This window comes from Panthera uncia, chromosome X, assembly GCF_023721935.1.
Source record: "Panthera uncia isolate 11264 chromosome X, Puncia_PCG_1.0, whole genome shotgun sequence".
NCBI classification, from domain to species: domain Eukaryota; kingdom Metazoa; phylum Chordata; class Mammalia; order Carnivora; family Felidae; genus Panthera; species Panthera uncia.
Genome location: NC_064817.1, coordinates 16,850,829 through 16,871,565, shown reverse-complemented (window position 1 = coordinate 16,871,565; position 20,737 = coordinate 16,850,829). Strand labels below are relative to the sequence as shown.

Genomic DNA, 20,737 nt, shown 5'->3' with positions numbered 1-20,737 from the left:
ATTAACTTAAAGGGAGAAAAGATGACCTTATATAGAAAACTGCCTTTTTGTGGTTTTACTACTTGAAGACCACCTGTCTTCAGAGTTATTTGCAAAAGTTAATTTTAAGTCATTGAAGACCGTTGATTTTGCACATGGTAAACATAAGCTGAGCACTAATTGCATATAAAATATACAAATGCTCATTAAAGACAGTGGTATAATGACCATATATGGTTTGTTTCATGTAGTTTGGTAACATTAAAGTATAGCTTGTCAAGTGTCCCACACACTGATATAAAACTACCTCATATACTTATTCAAAGTACCAAAAGGTACCAGATGGCCAGAGGGCAGAATACACTTACACATGCGTTTCAATGTATGAGTGAGTGTGTGCGAGAGAGGAAGTGATTACATCTACTTCAGAAGAAATACTTAATGGGTCATTTGAGGTGGTGTTTTGACAGATATCCAAGAAAAGATCGAGGTACATCTGCTTCCATTGTTGGAATTCTTTAGATGTCAAGTCTGGATTGTCTAGGACTTTATCAATAATGGCTACTTCCCCTTCTCTGGCCTGAAAAGCAAAAGGATTCAACAGTTAAGTTGGGTACAGACTTTTGTTCAAGTTTAAAATAAAAAGTTAATATGTAAATATTAAGAAGCCCATATGACACAGTTCTGGTTTGCTCAAACCCAGCTATTTATAATCAAGTTCTAGTGTACTTTTTTCTACACCCAAGGTATGCCTGTATTGCCCACTGTGTGTGGTTAATTTTTACTCTTGGCCAGTCTTGTTTCCTGTCTCTGCCTATGGAAACCTTCCTCATTCTTTGAGAGCCGGTTCAAATGCCTCTCATTTCTTAAAGCTTTCCTTCAACAATGGGAAAAAAAGGTTTTCTTCCTCATTTATGTCCTCCTGACACTTTATCAGTGCCACTGAGTGGACTTCTCTCACATTCTGTCTTGAGTTAGTCTTGCACTGTTCTGTCTCTCCTGCCAGATGGTTAGCTCCGCATCCTTGCATGAGAGAAGGCATGGCCCTTCTTTCACTACAAATACATAATTCTTGTTGTATGAACATCATGACTGCTTTCCTGTAGCAATGGGGGTCTGCGATGCAAAGTAGCCCTCCCTTCTCAGCTGGGGCTGGTTCTCAGCTGAAGAATGAGCTCCATTATGAGAGAACTCAGTACAGCACAGCTATCACCTGTGGGAGAAGTGAGTCTTCCAGGTGGGAAGGGGGATGGAAGATGAGGGAGTGAGACAGTCTGAGAAGCTGAGACTTGTCTTTAAAAAAATTTTTTTTCAAGCATTTATTGGAACACCTGGGTGGCTCAGTTGGTTAAAGCGTTGGACTTTGGCTCAGGTCATGATCTTGAGGTTAGTGAGTTCGAGCCCTGGGTTGGACTCTGTACTGACAGCTCAGAGCCTGGAGGCTGCTTCAGATTCTGTGTCTCCCTCTCTCTCTGCTCCCCCCAACTCTCTTTCTCAAAAATAAACATTAAAAAATTTAAAATAAAATGTTTATATTTATTTATATTTTTCTAATTTGTTTTAAATTTTATTTATTTTTAAAATTTACATTCTAGTTTGACATATAGTGTGGAAAATGTTTATTTTAGAGAGGGAGAGAGCACAAGCAGGGTAGGGACAGAGAGAGAGGGGGACAGAGAATCCGAAGCAGGCTCCACGCTGTCAGCACAAAGCTGGACCGGGGGCTCTATCCCACAAACCATGAGATCATGATTTGAGCCGAAGTCAGAAGCTCAACCGACTGAGTCACCCAGGCACCTGCCAGGCGTCCCATAAGTCCCCCAGGCACCCCGTAAGGCCTGTCTTTTAAGGGCTCAAGGAAGAGATAGGGAAGTCTAGGGAATGTTCTTCAGGAGGTGGGTAGGGAGAGCTGGGAAGGAAAGATAGCAAGGTGCCTAAGTAGTTGTTCTAGTTCCAGGTGGGGACAATGGGGCTGCAACCGAGGATGTTGGGAGTCGTCCTGTGCTTGGGGAGGCAGGTCTGTTACAATTCCAGGGACTACACAGTCTATGGCCATACCACCCTGAACGCGCCCGATCTCGTCTGATCTCGGAAGCTAAGCAGGGTCGGGCCTGGTTAGTAGTTGGATGGGAGACAATTCCAGGGACTACACACATCCAAGGTTGCTTGGGCAGTTATCCTTCCCTAATGGGAGATTTGCATTCTCTGTTAATTTCCCACACTGAAAAGTATAGGGCTTCCTAGTTTGGTTTTATCAATGAGGGGCATTTCTTTACACTGACTTTTCATCATCTTTACCCCAGAGAGTGGAGCACAGCGTCACATACCTAGTGATGCACCAATACTCAATGAACTGAACACTGGCAGGAACTCAAACTCTTTGCTACTGGAAGTAAATGTTTTTAGGGAATCCAGAGTGTAAAAGACAGGGGTGAGGTGCTTAGAAAGAAAGACAGAAGCAGGTCTTTAAAATATGTCAGCCCGAACTGCTTCAAAATGCCTCTCTGCTTTCGCAACTAGACAGTTTGGATCTGAATGGGGTGGGGTGCTCTATAAGGTGGGAAGGTGGGGTACTACTCTTTGGAGTAGGGCTGGTTAGCAGAATTATTCTTATGAATATTATAGCTCTTTTTAAAATTCTGCTCTTAGTTACCAAAAGGCTATTAAGTTGTCCCACGGATTTCCAGTAGTGTTTGCATGAATACCAACTGAAAGCTAATTTACTCTGAAAACTTGGCTGCTTGCTTCTGGAAACTTTTTCAAATCATGCATTTTCTATTTTGTTTCTTTCATACTCATCTATGCTTTAAAATCACAAAACCTCAGCAGTATACTATGGATCTGAAATATTTCCCAAAGGAGCCCTCTGACCTTTTGTTTCCTGAGATTACTGTACTACATACTTTGTATGGTAGTTCTTTTCTGTTTTTGATTTTTCAAGGGCACAAGGCCTGCTTATGGAGAGTTTTTGTACAGCAGGCCCTGTCCCCTCATATACACTCACAATGAGGGGGCTCTGTTTTCTGCCTCCTTCAATTTCCTGCCTCTCTGCTCCTCTCTCTCCACTACCTCCTCCCCACTATGGGGGTGGTATAATAAAGAGACTGGAGATAATGTAAGCACTTATGGAAATGCAGAATAAGAAAGTAACATGTGAGCTTGGAACCGATAGTGTAAACAGAACAATTATAAAATTTCTATATGGAACATGAATCACTGTGGCTGCACTCCAAATGTGCTGCAGGAGATAGGCACCAAATATCTCAAAGCCTTTTAGTGCCCACTATTTCACTCTGCATGCTTACTGTGTTCTTTTAATAACTATATTAATAACTACATGGCATATTTATCTTAGGAAAATGAAAGATTGAGGAATAACACCAGCCTCACATTTTTGAAAAAAATTTAATTACATCCTGTTTTCTCTGAGAATTAAGTCAAATAACATTTAGCCAATGCTTTGATATGATAATGAAAAGTTAAGGTTACTTCCTCTTTATGCACTTATTACCCTATAAGAACAGCTCAGTTTCAGGTTCTTCCTGTTTACTTGCTGTCCACTCCACCTCCCCATTTAGTATTTCTTCATTTAGAGTATCTGGTAATCCACTGACTTCAAGAATGAATATCTTGAAAGGAATTTCTCTTTCCATTTCATATCTTACCTTTAAAGTGCTTTTGAGAATTCTCAGCCTGTGTAGTTTTTCATTCATCACAGGGTCATTACATCTCTTTATAAATGATAGCTTGTATTCCATCTTGGTTGAAATGCGATGTTCTCCCAGTGGTGACAGACTGGCTTGCTCCAATGCCCTGTATAAATCTTGCAATGAATCTCCTAACTTTTCTTCCCTACTTTCACCTGCAATGTGCAAAAAAAAGAGAGAAATGAATCTGGTGTAATGAACACTTATCGGATACTCCAAAAATCTACTAAAAAAAATCCAAACCATTTGAGAAACAGAATAATGAATGATTGGGAAAACACTCTATTACATTAAAAAAAAAAACAAAACAAAACCCACAGCTGCTAGTTATATTGGGTAAAATTTTTAAAATGGTCAAATAATAAGATGTTTGATTAACAAAATATCTCTTAATAGCAAATCACCATACATATCTTGAGTCCATTAAGTTCAAAGATAGAGTACAAAAGGTACACAACACAGAAACAATCCTGCACATAATTTAATATTTTAACACATTAGTGAATATCCCTTATCATTATACTGAGAAGCACAGAAGTGCTGATTAATAGAGCTCTCCTGGTTTAGCAATACTGAATGATCTGGTTTTTACATTTTTCCAGACTGCATAAGATGGAATGGCATTCACTGGAGTATATTTGATTATAAAAATCTTCCAATAATGTACCATAGAAGATCATTAGGTTTCATGTGACTGCCATAGTAATGCCTGCCACATTGTAAATACAGTAAATTATCATATATTATCATTAAAAATATTGCTTTAATTAAAATGAAATATGAGAATATGTTTATGTGCAAATGTAAGGAAAAATCTGGCACATACTAAGAGAAGCTACATAGCATTTGTAAGATCTGGGAGGACAATACTGCAATTAAATATTTTTGAGAAAAAAAATTAGAGACTGGTTCAGGAAAGGAACTTAGATCTATCTGAATAAATCAAACTCCCATCTTCTTCTTTAATTGCCTGAATATTGATGTCATATCTTTCTCAACAATGATAAAGATAAACTCGGATTTTGCTTTGAGTGGTAGATAGGATTAGGGCTATATCACATTTCCTTTAATAGAGAGCCAAAGAATCCTATTTGAGGAATACTAATTATATTGGCTCAAGGAGTAAATATGGAATGTTGTTCATTCTACCATGGTCCATATGAATATTTTAGGTTTGCTGACCTAGTTAAAAAAAAATGGACTCTGTAATCGCTAATTGATAACAATACTAGTTAACACTTGTATGTGCTGGGCAGAAGGGTAAATGATTAACATTCATGATCTCTTTTAATTTTCACAATATTGAAGGTAGATGTATTTGGTTTTCATTTTACAGCAGGGAAGCACCTTGCTCAAGGACATACTTAGGAAGTGTAAATGGTGGAGCCAGAATTGCAACTGGGTAGTCTGGCTCCAGAATCCATGATTTTAACAAGAATTCTACACTGCCAATTTTGCCAGTGTTCATTTCAACTGTGTATTTAACAGTAGGTGTTGATGAATTTGTGAGGATTCCTTAAAAAGGAGCATTCTAAAAAAATGTTTGAGAGTGTACCTAAAGTGCCCCCAAAGTCCATAAACACAGTACCTTAACTTGAAAGGATCACCTTTAGGGTTAAAAAATAGCTTCATTTCAGTTTTGTACTCAAATTTTGGCGCTACTGCTGAGGTTAGCAACTAATGGTAGGTATGGTTATTGAGTCTTTCCATTAGAAAGTTCCTTGTTATCATCAGCACATGCTATCATTAATTCCTCTATAACGAATTTTTAACTTCCTAATCATGTACCTAAATTAAAACTTTGAAAATACAAACACCCCTTTAAACAACAGCTTTTCAATTCTCTGTTGGCTCATCCTTGAATGTCTGCAACACCTAGAGGATTTCGAGGGATGGGTGAGTGGAGGACTGTGAAAAGGAGGGAATTGCTTTGTGGGTTAAGAGCAAGATGAAAGTAATATGGGGAATTATGACTGAGAATGGTTTGGAGCCAGGAAGGCACAAAATCATAAGGTCATTCAGAGTAACTAAATGGGAGTTGTAAAAACAGGATATATTTGAACAGCATAATTCCATTTCATAAAATCACAGGCCAGGAAAGGACCCTAAGGAATTAGTAGTCCTCATTCTTTTTGCCTCAGGGCAAGACTGCATCTAAAGCCAGATGTAATTTCGTAGAGCTGGAGTGAAGGGGGATGGAAGGCCTGACTTATGTGAATTACAGTAGTCAATGTATCAGGTGGCCTACTGTATTATTAGTTTTTCAGTTTTTGAAAGAATATGAAGAAAAAAAGGGATTCAGATGAGAGTTTCAGGATTTAAGGGAGGCAGAAGTATTTTTACATTTTATAGAGTAAATTTTTATTATACAATAACCTTCCATAGTAGCTAATACTGTAGCACGTATATATTTTGTTTAAAAACATTCTTACCCAGCATTCTTTCTCCCCAGTTCTTAAAGTTTGTGGAATACTGGGCTAGGGAACTGATTTTTTTTGGTAAAATTTCAATGTGGTTTTACTTTAAGAAGGGTAAATAAAGATTTCATATTAAAAAGTGACAAACACAGCTATTAAATAAATAAAAATGGAAAGTTTTTTTCCCCCTTCTTGCTGTTAAGGGGGAAAAAGCATTTAAGCAAAGGACAACATAATTTTGCGAAGAATCTGGTTTGACAGCTGTTAAGAAGAATTGAATATAGATTTATCTTTGGGCAGCACATTTGAACAAGGAATCACAATGAGACGGAACACAGAAACATTTCCAAGTATATTAAGGGAATAGTGCGGCTCCTATTAGAGATAAGTAAGGCTCCCCTCCCCCCCAGTCCATACACGTCATACACATATGCAACACCACAAGACAGAGCAGTGGGATGAGAAAGGATGAGGGATTGAGATGCCAGGCTACCACAAAATGCCACCAATTACTTAACATTTTAAGACCAGACAAAGAGTCCTTTTATTGTTAAAGGACGGGGGTGAGGAGCAAAGTCACATTATAAATCTGATTCACTGTGCTCAACAGTCAAAACAACACAGAACTCAACATTCAAGACAAAAACAGACCTTTATTTTCTTTTATAATTTTCAATTGGTTTCCTTGATTTTTTTTTTCTCAGATGAATAGCAATTAAGTCAATTGGAGCTACTGTTGCAGCTGAAAATATGAAAGCACCTTTATTTTCTTCTCGTTTTGCCCTCTTCTTCATCTCCTCACTTCTCTTCTGGTTTCTCTTTTTTCAACTTTGGCTTTTCTTATTCTAGAAGAGGCTTGCTTTCGAAGATGAGGCAAGAAGTTGTTGAGTTCGGCTTCCCAATGGACTTCCCTTCAGTGTACCAGTTCAGCCATTTGGAGCACTGGCGGAAAACCAGCTCTTTTGCAATTTGACAGAATGTTTTCTGAAAGTTGGCAGAGTGCAGAAGACCGCATGCAAACCACAGGATGCGCATAGGAACCTTCTGCAATTCCTAATGAGGAAGTGTATCAGCTGCTACAATGGAATTTTAATTTGTATCCAATTACTCAGGAATTCTGGGTCTACGGCAGGAATAAATTCCCTCCCAAATTTTATTTGTGGTTATTTTACAATATGCAAATTGATCCTGTGTCAGATGACATACTCTTCCACTTTTATTAAAAGCAAAGTGAACATATAAATTTCCTCTTTCCGATATAAAATTTCATTGATAGATTTGAGGATCACAATAAAGTCACTGATGGATTAAACTTGTATTCTGTGTTTGGGGAGGTCATTTCTGGCTGTGTCCTACTTGGCAGGGTTGAAAGAAGACCCCCTATTGTCTCATTTATACTCTAACTACACTATGAAATATGGTGACTCTAGGAATGTGGTATCACAACAGCTCACTGTCCGGCGGTCTCAGGTGGCACATGACTTCCAGGTGGTGATAAAGAAAAGTTCAAGGAAAAATATTAGCTAACGCAAAATAATACGTTGTTGGAACTTTCTTGCGAGTGGCTTATTAGCAGATGATAATGCATTTCTCATACACTGAAAGGTCTTGGGGTCGACGTATTTCCCTACATTCATGCTCAGTGGTTTCCAAACTTTTTTCAGTGTGCATCTTTACCAGTTAAAACACTTCTATTGTTGATAACCTACATATATGTATTACTGTATATTAATAGATATGCATGTTATAAAAAAGACACAGAAAATAAATTCGAAAGGACGAATTATAAAACCTGAGGAGAAATTCCAATGTTTTTTCTTCCTGAACCTTAATGGCACTGCATGTACTCTCCTTCAGAGACAGACTGTGACTTTCCCGGAGCAGAATACACCTCCTTCTCATTTGCGTTCCCCATTCTTCTACCTGGCATAGTGCCTTTTGCACCCAACGTTTAAAGTGAAGTACTCCAAAGAGGACTCCCTATCAGGTGACTGTGTAATTTTTCTGACAGTGTATTGTATAATTTCCTTCATGTTTCTTTGGTGAACGTTAAGGAGAGCATAATATAGACTTGGAGACCTAAAATTTCATGCTGGTGTTCTCCCCGTTTCCCTGACCGTGCAATGGCAATGTTGTAAGAGAGTAAAAAATACAAATAAAACAAAACGAAATGCATATACCAACTGGGCTCTTGAAGAACCAAGCCAACAACAGATAATCAGTTCTGGTACATGTTTTGGAAGGGAACCGTGCTCTTTTAAAATTGGACAATGATGTCCTCGTGGAAACAGTTGTTCCTTCCGCAACACAGCAGGGTAATGCAGAAAGCTGGGAAAAGCTAAGCCACAAGTGAGAGAGAAGGCTGGACATAGCAGCATTAGTCACCAGTCAGATGTGAGAGGCATTCGTTCTTGTACAGCCGCAGAGTGCTCTGAGGCTTCCAGGCTGAGGGCGTCACGTATGTGGAGTACTATTCTTGTCAAGAAGGGCAATTAATATTTGCATTGAGACTCGGGAATATTTTCTGTGAATACTAATTTACTACCATGCCATAATAAACAACTTATTTATATGTAGGTGACAATTAAACGTTTAATGGGTTCAATGTAGACAGGTTTAATGCTTCTAGGTTTTATGCTAAAGATGATTATGTATTCAGGAGTTTGCACTGTAATTTGAATTGTCTTATAATTAAATATTAGATCTCTTAATTCATGTTTTTATATAAGTCCACTAGTTATGTCTAGCATTGTAAAACTGGAGGGAGGGCAGTTTGTTATATCAGAAAAAAAAAGGCAGAAGATATTAAAAGCTGGCTTTTACTTGTTGCTCTGTACCCCACCATCCTTTTCATAATTAGAAGTAATTTATATTCTTTTAGGCAAAATAATAATGATGAAAAAAATGATTTCAAGTGAGAAAAAACTTTCTTTTAAAAGAACAGCTCGAGTGAATCCTCTTTTTAAAGAACATGTGAAGCCTATTCCTGCAAGAATGACCTTGTGCTTCATCAGAATTAAGTATAGCCCATATTAGTGTCAGTCAATCCCTTCTGCACAACATGAAAGCTTACTTCCTAAAAGATGTGACAAAAGAGACAGAACTGAAGTTTATTCTACACTTCATTCTCTAAGCATGTAATTTCTGCCAAATTGTGTGGTTTACTGCCACAAATATGACAGTGGTCAAATTTTCAGGGCACTACAGTAGTTTTTATGATGAATAGTACAGATGGCAAAATCTTGGTGTCCTTGGCATTGATATATTGATCCAAAAGGAAGGTTCTTTGAAGGACAATCACGAACATAAATGACAGATTATAGATTTGCCCATAGGATATAGAAAATTTAACTAGTAGAGACATGTAGGTCAAAGTACCTTGCTCTCAGATGGGAATTCATAAAGGGGACAGTTTAAAACCAAAGCTAAGAGATGATTATATTAAAAAATCAATGTGGAGTCACCATATTCCTTAACAAGAAAAAACTAAAATTTTTCTTATCATAACAATTTACCATGACTTAAACAGAGAATAACCCAAGAAAATCCCACTAATATTAGATGCCAACAAAAAGCTTTTCAATGGATTTCTTCATACCACAACCATCATTTTTATATATACTTAAAAAACACATTAAAATGGTTAGAGCACAGAGGCAAGTGTAAGGCAGATCAATGTGATTTTATTCACAACACAAATTCCATTTGTGGAAAAGAAGCATAGATTACTCCTCTTTGGAAAGATATTTACTATCAAGCATACTTAGCAAATTATTTAGCTATCTAAAAAGATTTGATACCAATTGGTCATATTTTTATTTTTAAGTAATTTATATTTTTACAGGTATTCACATTATGCAATACCACACACTGCGGTGACAGGAAGGAAAAAAACATTTCCAAATACAATGTTAAATTATTTGTTCATTGCACAGTATGAAATATCCATTAATTAGCATTGAAATTATTACAGAGTGTCTTAATCCAACTAAATTAAGGAAATTTCACATCCACTACAGAAGAAAAATAAGCATTATTGAGCCATAGGGGACCCAGTTACATAGTATTAAATAATATCTGAAGCTAGTTCGAAAGACATCCAGACAAAATACTTTTTCAAAAGTGAGAACCACAGCCTATAGATTTGGAAAATTTTACAGAAAAAGAATAGCTCATGCCTGTCCTATGAGGCAACACCATTTGTATACAAGTGCCAAGAAATAAGGAGAAAGTTAGGATTTTAGCTGAGGAATCTAATAAAGCCTGGCATGAGGAATTTTCTTCATTAGTGTCACCGAAAGCAGTCTCTGTGTTGCACCTGAATACACTTTATAATAGAATAAACATAGTAAATTTCAGAGCAGGTTGTGTATACCTTGCCTTAATAGATTACACTTAATTTAGTACAATACAGCACGTCAAGTTTTAAAAATGCAAAATACACTTAATACACAGAATTTGCTTCCTCGCTTTGTCTTAAAGAGGCCACCAAAGAGTCCGTTAAATAGCCAGGGTTGTCTAGTTATCGGAGCTGATCCCTCTCCTTTCTTGGTGTCAGGAGAACACAACTGAGGTGTCACGACACACAGCCCTTCCCCGGTCAGTACCCTTCCCCTTCTGTTCTCCCATAGAAACGGCAGTTTTCTGTCACTGTGCTCCATCTTGATAGGCTTTGATCTTACGCTAGTCCCAGTGTAGGAAGCTTGCATTCTTCTTAAGAGTGGCCTGCCCCTCTTAATATCCCTTTAGGGAGGCCCCCAATCCAAAACACTTGATGATCTAACCTTTTTTAAAAGTCATTTTTCTGTTATAAACAGCAAGGACGAGGCCATTTTAGTTGCTTGCAAGAGGTTGATGTTGAGTCTGCGCCGTGCCGACTCTCTCCGATCTAAATTCTCTAAACATTAGCTTATCAATCTGTGAGTCCAATGGGTTGAGTGCCAACAGAAGTGGATCCGATTTGGCATGGAGAGGTTCTACCAACTCTCGCAGTGTATTAGCCTAATATGATAAAGCAGTGATACAATATGATGAAAGACCTGCGAGTGCCATTATTATTTCCAAAGCACATTAGTATTTGTATTAGAAATACCATCATGCAATACCCATGAAGAGAAAAGGGAAAAAAAATGGCTAGAATTGCATATGGTTTTAATACTATCATGTCTTTCTGTTGGCATGCACGTCTACTTGGCCATAAATGGGACAATTTTTGTTTTTACGTTTGGTTATTTGGAAATGCCAATCTTATGTATACAAAATAATACACAGCGCAGATACATCTTTTCCCACTTCTATACTTGTGTATGCACGTATATAATTGTAATCAGAAAAGTTTAGGGTAAAAGTATGCTCCATACACATTTAAGATGATCAGTCTTTCAAGAAAATTCAACTGTATTTCTGTATGAGATCTTTCCTCGAATTCATCCAATCAAAAAGCATGAGGAAAAATTTTCTGGTCTGCCTTCTACCTAACTGCCCTCATATATATGCTACATGTGTTCATCAGTATGGCTCCAATGAGGAGGCTGCATGCTGACCAATACAAAGTGGAGAGAAATGAAAAGCTCTAACAGGGTAAACACGATGAAATGGTGACTTTACACCTGAGCATTAGCCACACGCCAAGGAATTAAGAAACAACAAAAGACCAAAATTTCTAAGTGACCTGGGAAAATAAGAACAATAAGGATAACATAAACTGTAGTCTTTTTTAGTTCATTTTATTTTGGGTTTTGGGGAATCCAAATATTATCATCAGGCACAAATCAGCAATATTTTTTCTTTCTAGCCTGAGGCAGATTTTTATCTCCAGAATCCTATAGCATCCTTTTTTTGAGTTATATTAAGAAGGAACAAAGTGGGAGAGGGAACAGATAAAGCATGTTGCTCATTATTACCTCTCTTAGAATGGGAAGGGGACATGTTGCCCATAGCACAGTATCTAGATAACAGAATACAGCTATTTTTTTTAAGTAGGCTTCACACCCAGCATGAGCCTGAACTCATGACTCTGAGGTCAAGACGTGAGCTGAGATCAAGAGTCAGATGCTTAACTGACTGAGCCACCCAGGCGCCCCAGAAGAACTAATTTTTATTTTATCATATCATACCCTTCTTTTGCAGAAAAGGGCCTTGGAACTAAGTAATCATGTAGGTCAAATGAAAGAAAAGACAATACTGCAATTTGTAGAAATTATAGTACTGGAACACTAACTTTGGCTTGTTTCACTTTATTACGTTAGGTCATGGAATTGCAAACAGCAAAATCAGAGGCAATCTAACCTTGAGCACAAGGTCATTTCCAAATTTAAACTGTTCTTAATTTGTCTATGCAATTCAAACAGTTTCTAAGTTGTTGTTTTGAACACATCCTTCTTTCCCCCTCAGAAACAATGTTACATGACAGGTTCAATTTCCTTGTGCACCTAACTAATAGTTAAATTTAGTTCACACTAAATCTGAAGCAGAGTCCTGGTAATTAAGTCACATTTGGTTACATTTGTGACATTGTTTCTATAGGATTGCTGAAATCTACTCGGAGACACTGGAAACACCTCATGGGAGCACCTTGCCACAGTGCAGGATGGTGGGGGAAGAAGGATGGCTACTTCAAATGGCTACAGGACCACCTGGCTGACTCGGTTGATTTTGGCTCAAGTCATGATCCCAGGGTTGGGATCAAGCCCCCATGTTGGGCTTGGCTTGGGATTCTTTCTTTCTTCTGCCCTCCCTTCTCTAAAACAAAACAAAACAAAACAAAACAAAACAAAACAAAACAAAACAAAACAAAACAAAAACAAATGGCTACAGCTAGTTCCCAGTCAGTATATATTAGCATAAAAGATAACTCCTTAGGGCAAGATGTTTATTCAACTAGCAGTGGTCAGGACCATTGGCTACCAAATCTCAGGGGTGGAGATTTGCTTATTAAACACAGATTTCTGGGCCCTACCCCTAATCTACTGTATCAGAATTTCTGGGTATGGAACTATGGAACTCAAGAATCTGTGTTTTAAGGAAGCAACCCTGGTGATTCTTGTACCCAGTGTAGTTTGTGACCTCCTGCTTCAGGACAGGCACAGAGAGATGGGCTATACTGTTGGTAGGGCTGTTTGAGTAATGGCAATTTTGTACTGCATATACAAGTAGTCTGTAAGTCATAAGTTCTACAACTATAACACTGCATATCAAAGCTCAAACAATTTTAAGGTTTTTGCTGAGGAACTGGATGCAAATGTCTTGGTCTACAGAGAATACAGGAAGATTTGGAAAACGGCTTGAATAAATTCTTTAAAACTTAAATTTTATGTAGTGTCAAATAGCTTATTTTAATTTTTGAGGCAAACAGAACAACTATAAAGATACTTCCAGACTCCAGCCCACTGAATGAACTGTACATCTGTGCATTCTGAATCTCCAGTATAAGAAGCAACGGCAGGCAGATCAGTTATGATGGACTAGTACATGGTTAATCTACATGAAATCTCTAAAATACAAAATGAACCCGCTTCATAAATGATACTGCTCCACAAAGGCCTATCTTGGACTTCTGTAAATCTCATACTTTAACTTTTTCAAGTCCCTTTCTGATTCTCAACAGTATTTCCTTTTCTTTCCCTTTGTACTTTTGTGGGGCTTTCTCTCTCTCCCTATTTCTACTCTTCTTTGCAGCTGACAACTTCATTTATCCCCAAATAGTCAAAATATTCAAACCAGTTAAAACTAATTTACTACAATGAGACTAGTTTTATTCTTGTTTTTTAAAGAGTAGGTGGAAGTTGCATGTTCTTGTAAAAAAAAAAAAACAAACCTTAAATTACATGGTTCTTGATTGGTTTTTGTTTGTTTGTTTGTTTTTGGCCAGTATCCTAACTATAAAAATATCCCCAGGGCTCTTGGGAGGGCTCAGCCAGTTAAATGTCTAACTTCGGCTCAGGTCATGATCTCGCGGTCTATGGGTTTGAGCCCCGTGTAAGGCTCTGTGCTGACAGCTCTGAGCCTGGAGCCTGCTTCAGATTCTGTGTCTCCCTCTCTCTCTGCCCCTCCCCTGCTCTCCCTCTCTCTATCTCTCTCTCTCTCTCTCTCTCAAAATGAATAAACATTAGACAAATTTAGAAAATATTCCCTACTTCCTGCTCTTAAAATAAACTTCACTATTTAGCAAGCTTTTAAACAATTATACTTTGAAACAACAGCAACACACCTGCATCTATGCTGCTTCAAGCACATCAGTAATATCTCTTTTTGATATATTACTTAACAAATATTTATTGAACTTCCATTCATCACTGAAACCTTCAATTGTGAGGCCACCAGCCTAGCTGTATAAAAAGAAACAGATTCTGTTTTACTGTTACTAAACCCCTTGAGAGATCAGAAAGGTGAACTCAGATGCGATACCATGTTGAGTCATGTATAAAATGACTTATTCCAGTCTGGATCCACCTCCTATGCAAAGCTCTTCACAGATTGTATCTATGTAGAAATTACTGAGGAGGATATTTTCTTTCCTTTTTGTTTCATAAATTTAAAAATCTCCTAAGGATTATTCAGATAATTAGCAGAAATAGAGATTCTAGAAACATAAGTTTCAGAAATGTAATCAGGCTTCTAATAGTGTACCTGCTAGGAATAGCAGATGATCCCTGAATCAAATGCCTGAGAATTAGATTATAGGGTAAGGACATAGGCACAAACATTTGCGAGAGAATGATTAAGTTTGAATTCAAAATAGGTGACAAAAATCGTTTCCTTAATGAATGAAAGAGAAGAAAATATGTGAAAATGGAAATAAGAAGCGCTTAAGCTTCCCAGCTTCCCAGTACTTTTCTACTTCTGGGTTCTACGGGAAAATTTGGTTCCATCTATTCCATTATCATTGAGATTGAGGGGAAATTTAAGGGCAAAGCTACTGACTACTGGTCTTAAACTGCTAGCAGATAACAAAGGTCACCAAGTGCAGACATCCAAACAACACTGTAGAGTTCTCAGGAGAGTAGAACCGGTTTGTGTGCTTTAAAAAAATTTGTTTAACATTATTATCTGGAGCCTCACCTTTTAAATGTGTGTTCAGATTTAGGTTTTTCTTTTTGAAAAACAGGAATATCTAACACCATGAATTGATAATCAGTGATACTTTTCTCAGTGTCAGTATTGGAAAGAATGGGCTGACACCTTGGTTCAGAATGTTCGAACCAAGAGACTTGTTCATTGTGGCTTGAGTAAGTAGTATCTGTCCAAATTTTGAGGGCCTATTTTCTTGTAAAGGTTTAAGTTCAAAAAGACAGAATATCAGATTTTTAAAAAATTTCTTTGCTTATTTTTTATTTAATACCATAGGGGAAAGGAACTGGAAAGTCTTTATTTTATGATTGAGAAATAAAATTTTCACAACAAAGTATTCTTTTTTTAAAAAAATAAAGTGATAAGTAGTAAAAAGTAATACAGTTTGTTCTTATACTTAAAGCACTTATGGAGATCTTTAAATAGCAATTCCAGGTAAAATAAAATATTTGATAAACCTAGCCACAGGCAAAACAGATAAGGAAATACTGTTTCCATATAATTAGAATGTTCCTCTAAATTGCCAAATCACAGTTCTCTCTGTGTATAATTCATCGGAGACAGTATTTCCTTATGAAAGTAGTATCTCATTGTAATGTACCTATTACTATACTATGACATTAGAGTGCACTTAGGCTTAATTAGTTATTATGAGTATACCACTTATTTTGGCTTTTTCTACCTGCATTAAAAACCACTATCTGAAATAGAGGCACATCTAAACTACCCTTTAAATGTAACATATATTAGCAATCACTGAAAAGGTCTTTTATATTTAATAGTCACAAAAGTACCTAACATGTTAATTTAGTTTGCCACCAGTTTATTTTCAATGAAGTGTCCATAGATAGTTCAGAAGAATGTACTCTGGAATTTTACCACATTATATTGTCATCCTAAATATCACCAATCAGACTTTAAAATAGAAAATGGGAGGAATTCATTTTTATAGATACGTATTAGTTAATGAGGATTTAATGGATGCCTATGGGTATGTATACTCTATCAAATGTATGGGTATGTATACTATATCAAATGTTAGGGATAAATAAACAAACATGAGAGTCTGATTTCAAAAAGTTCATGGTGTAGTTGTATGACCTTTCTCCATTTGTCTTAAAATTTTATAGTTAAGAATTATCAATAAAATAAAGTTCTACTTTATTATATATATATATATATATATATATATACACACACACACAAATATATGTTATATATATACATACACACACATACATGTATACAGACTCAATTATATGACTATAATTATACAATTGTCCTAATAATGTATATTATATGTAATCATAATATATATAATTACATTAATAACATTGTATGGATATATTAATTTTAATTGATAAATACAATTGGAATACATAGAAAATAAAAATACTCAAAATTTAGGGCACATTTAAAGAAGACAATTAAAACATAACTGTATATATGTATGTGCTGAGTTCTGATGCTTACAATAGACTTCAAAAATGAAGGGGATCATAAAATGCCAACCCAAAATATGCCACTTTGGCATAAGGATTATTTTGAGCTGAAGGTAACTAAGAAGGAGTAAACACAGAAAGACCTTTGGCTATTCCCTGATCTGCCTAAAAGCAGGACATAAACTTCCCTTTGTAAAGGTGTTCTTCATCTCCTCTTCCATACCAGGAGAAGAACACCCTTATCACTGGAGAAAAAAGAAAACTGACATTAAGATGGTTTGCACAAACACACCTTACTAAAATAACCTTTATCTTCCATTATTTTCCCCCATATGTTTACTTTTCCACAATTCACAGCCTAGAAGCCCCAACCCCTTTCCTTTATCTTGTCACTTCTCTACTATTTACTGTCCTTTGTTAAAATGGTATATAAGCTTCCACGTCTAACTACCTCTTTGGGTCTTGTCTTCACTTCTTTTCTTTGAAGGCCTCTGTGCAGATAAAAATTAAAATGCTAACATAGAATAAAATGTATATTTTCTTCTGTTAATCTGTCATTAGTCAGTTTAATTTGCAGGCCCCAGGCAAAAGAATCTAACAGGACAGAGGAGGAAAAGTTTTTTTCCTACTCTATAAAATATTGAGGTCATTCTTTAACCATTCTATACTAATTCACCCATATTTTAAAATATTTCATAGATAAAATTATTTTGAGATTATTTAAAAATCATGTTAAACTCCCATGAGATAACCTTAATAAAAAGACACCCATTCCTAGCAAATTTTTCTTTACAGCAACGTGGGTGGACGGCAGCTTATTGGCAGAATGGGTTGCTATTGCAACCTATTTTATGATTAATAATTATTTATTTTTGGGACTCATGGGTGGCTCAGTCGGTTAAGCGTCCAACTTCGGCTCAGGTCACGATCTCACGGTCCGTGAGTTTGAGCCCCGCGTCGGGCTCTGTGCTGACAGCTCAGAGCCTGGAGCCTGCTTCGGATTCTGTGTCTCCCTCTCTCTGACCTTCCCCCATTCATGCTCTGTCTCAAAAATAAATAAACATCAAAAAAATAAACAAATAATTATTTATTTTAGAATAATCTCTAAAATTCTCATTTCCAGATGTAATAGCTACAGAGGTAACATAGTTGAAGTCTGAGACATGAACCCACTATAGGAAATAGACTTTTTTATACCAAATATTTTTAATTTGAGAATTTTTTTAATGGTTTATTTCAGTAAGCTCTACATCCAATGTGGGTCTTGAACTCAACGACCCAGAGATCGAGAGTCATATGCTCTTCTGACTGAGCCAGGCAGGTGCCCCAATTTATGAGAATTTTCAACCTCTACTACCACCTTACATGATTATAGTAAAAGGATATAATTAAATAGGTCATATTCACTCCAGATGATAACTGGTATGAAATCGCTCAGTGGTAAGAACTGCCAATGGGGTGAACAGGTAAATGATACTGACAACACTTCATCTGTTACTATATCTGGTCTGCCAAAATGAAAAGGCAAACTGGGGCCAACTATATCTCAGTTGGTTTCTTGTCTATTTCTTTCAGTGGGTTTTTCTGTAGTACTTATAACCCTTTTAGGAAATTCTCTTTGCTACCTGATAAACACGCTAAAAAGCAGTTCCAATCTTATCTAAACCTGAACCACTTATGTGACTAGATAGTAAAAAATGTCTTCAGAACACTAGTTATACTTCTGTGACCCAACCTATTTGATTTGCCCATCACATTTGACTTGAATGTTCCAAATTGGACATTTTGGAATAAAAGGTAAGGGTATTAAGGGTATCTGTACCTGGGGAGTGGGGGTTATAAAGATACATTTAGCATGTTCACTCCATCAGAATCTAATCAAAGTAAACAAAGGACTTTGCTCTATGGCTTCTGCCAAGTTTCTGATCAGCACACATGATTGTGATAGATAAATTTTGATGCTATGCAAATTGTACTGTTGCCTAAGCTTCTTTAGTAAGTAGGCAATCAATGGCAGAACTTTATTCTTAAAGATTTGATCCAAAATAAATGAAGACATATATATTTTTAAATTAGTAGTAACAAAGATCTTTGTGAAGTTTTGCTTTATGGAGTCTGCCCTATTCTTATTCTAATACTAAACTAATTTACTATCCTCAAAGTGTTGCCATGTTTTAAAAAATATTTCATTTTATCTTATCTTACTTTGTTTTATTTTAGAGAGGCAGAATGTGAACAGGGGAGAGGGGTAGAAGGAGAAAGAGAGAGAATCCCAAGCATGCTCCATGCTCAGTGCAGAGTTCAACGTGGGGCTCCATCCCACCACCTTGGGATCATGACCTGAGCCGAAATCAAGAGTGGGACACTCAAGTGACTGAGCCACTCAGGTGCCCCAAAGTACTGCCATCTTGATATTGGTGGGATTACTTCTATTAAAAAATATCATTATCAGTTCCAGTATCATGACATCCCTTGAGACTAAGTGAGGGGAAAAAGAGGTACTGATCTGCCAAGGTGAGTAAAATATTAATTTTTGGGGGGGTAACCTGGGTGGCTTATTCGGTTAAGCTTCCAACTTTGGCTCAGGTCGTGATCTCACGGTTCATGTGTTTGAGCCACGCACCAGGTTCTCTGTCCACAGCACCCCCCCCCCTCCAGCTTTTGTGCTCACAGTCTCTCTCTCTCTCTCTCTCAAATATAAATAAACATTAAAAAAATAAATTATTTTCAACCAGAGTACATCAAAGCATGTGTAGAGTTGTGGGGGCGCCTGTGTGCACGTTTTGGAGTAGAGGAAGAAAAAGTAATTCTTATGTTAAAAATTTAAAGACCTGGGGCGCCTGGGTGGCTCAGTCAGTTAAGCGTCCTACTTCAGCTCAGGTCATGATCTCACAGTCCGTGAGTTCAAGCCGCGTGGGACTCTGTGCTGACAGCTCAGAGCCTGGAGACTGCTTCGGACTCTGTGACCCCTGGATTCTAGGGAGGAAGATGGCGGCGTAGTAGGACGCTGGGCTCACCGCGTCCTGCGGGACGCTTAGATTCCACCCACAACTGCCTAAATAACCTGGATTCTGTGACTCCTTCTCTCTCTGCCCCTCCGCCTCTCACGCTCTGTCTGTCTCTCTCTCTCTCTCAAAAATAAATAAACATTAAAAAAAATATTTATAAATATTTAAAGACCTTATCTCCTTTCATGCTATAACATTGTTTATGATTGTAGAAGCTTGAAATAGACTTCTACTTACTTTTTCTGGGTGAGCTTACAATATTACAACATTTACAATATTCACTTTCCCTCTTTAATAACTTCAAAATGGCTTGTTACTGACCTCCTTGGCATGCCAACCTGATACTTGGGATTATTTCCTCATTAACAACACTGGCAAGAAGAAACTGCTCTAGGGGCCTTGCCAACTAAATTTTGTAGCAATAACGATAACCAAAAATACCTTTCCCAGCAAAACAAGTGACAAAAAAGGTCAAAGAGAAAATTCAAGGGACGTAGATAAGAACCGAAAATTGTATCTTGGGGTGCCTGGGTGGCTCAGTCGGTTAAGTGTCTGACTTCAGCTCACGTCATGATCTCACGGCTTGTGGGTTTGAGCCCCGCATTGGGCTCTGTGCTGATAGCTTGGAGCCTGGAGCCTGCTTCGGATTCTGTGTCTCCCTCTCTCTCTGCCCCTACCACCCCGCTCTCAAAAATAAACATCAAAAACATTAAAAAAAATGTATCTTAACAGTTACTTATCATAATTCCTATTTTTCTTTACCTCAAATCTATTACAAATCTAATTTCCCACCTTAATCAATAATAGTTTCATATTCTCTCTTATTTTTCATTCCATAGTTATTACACCATAAACTATTATCATAAATCCCCATTGTTAAAGTCTTCTGCATATTATGATATTGAAATTATGACATTTAAGTACTCAAAATGTACTGCATAAATGGTAAGAAGAAACATTATTTTGGTAAAAATCACTATCAAATCATGTTTCTTAGAAATATAGCATGGATAGGGGCGTGGGGGTGACTCCTGGTTAAGCGCCCGACTTTGGCTCAGGTCATGATCTCACGGTTTGTGGGTTCGAGCCCCACATCGGGCTCTGTGCTGACAGCT

The 20,737-nt window shown here is 37.2% G+C and overlaps 1 protein-coding gene and 1 pseudogene across 4 annotated transcripts in view; one reads left to right on the top strand and one right to left on the bottom strand.

The window, feature by feature from the left end:
- Window positions 1-232: 232 nt before the first annotated feature.
- CNKSR2 (connector enhancer of kinase suppressor of Ras 2) overlaps window positions 233-20,737 on the bottom strand; it is a 301,223-nt gene continuing 280,718 nt past the window's right edge. For all 4 annotated transcript variants that reach the window (XM_049643574.1, XM_049643575.1, XM_049643576.1 and 1 more), the window contains 2 exons: window positions 3,645-3,841; window positions 233-559 (listed from right to left, as the gene is read on the bottom strand). In XM_049643574.1, the coding sequence (XP_049499531.1) occupies window positions 344-559; window positions 3,645-3,841 (413 nt within the window). In that variant the 3' untranslated portion in view covers window positions 233-343. The remainder of the gene's footprint in view (window positions 560-3,644; window positions 3,842-20,737) is intronic.
- LOC125932407 (uncharacterized) lies at window positions 2,024-2,134 on the top strand (annotated as a pseudogene).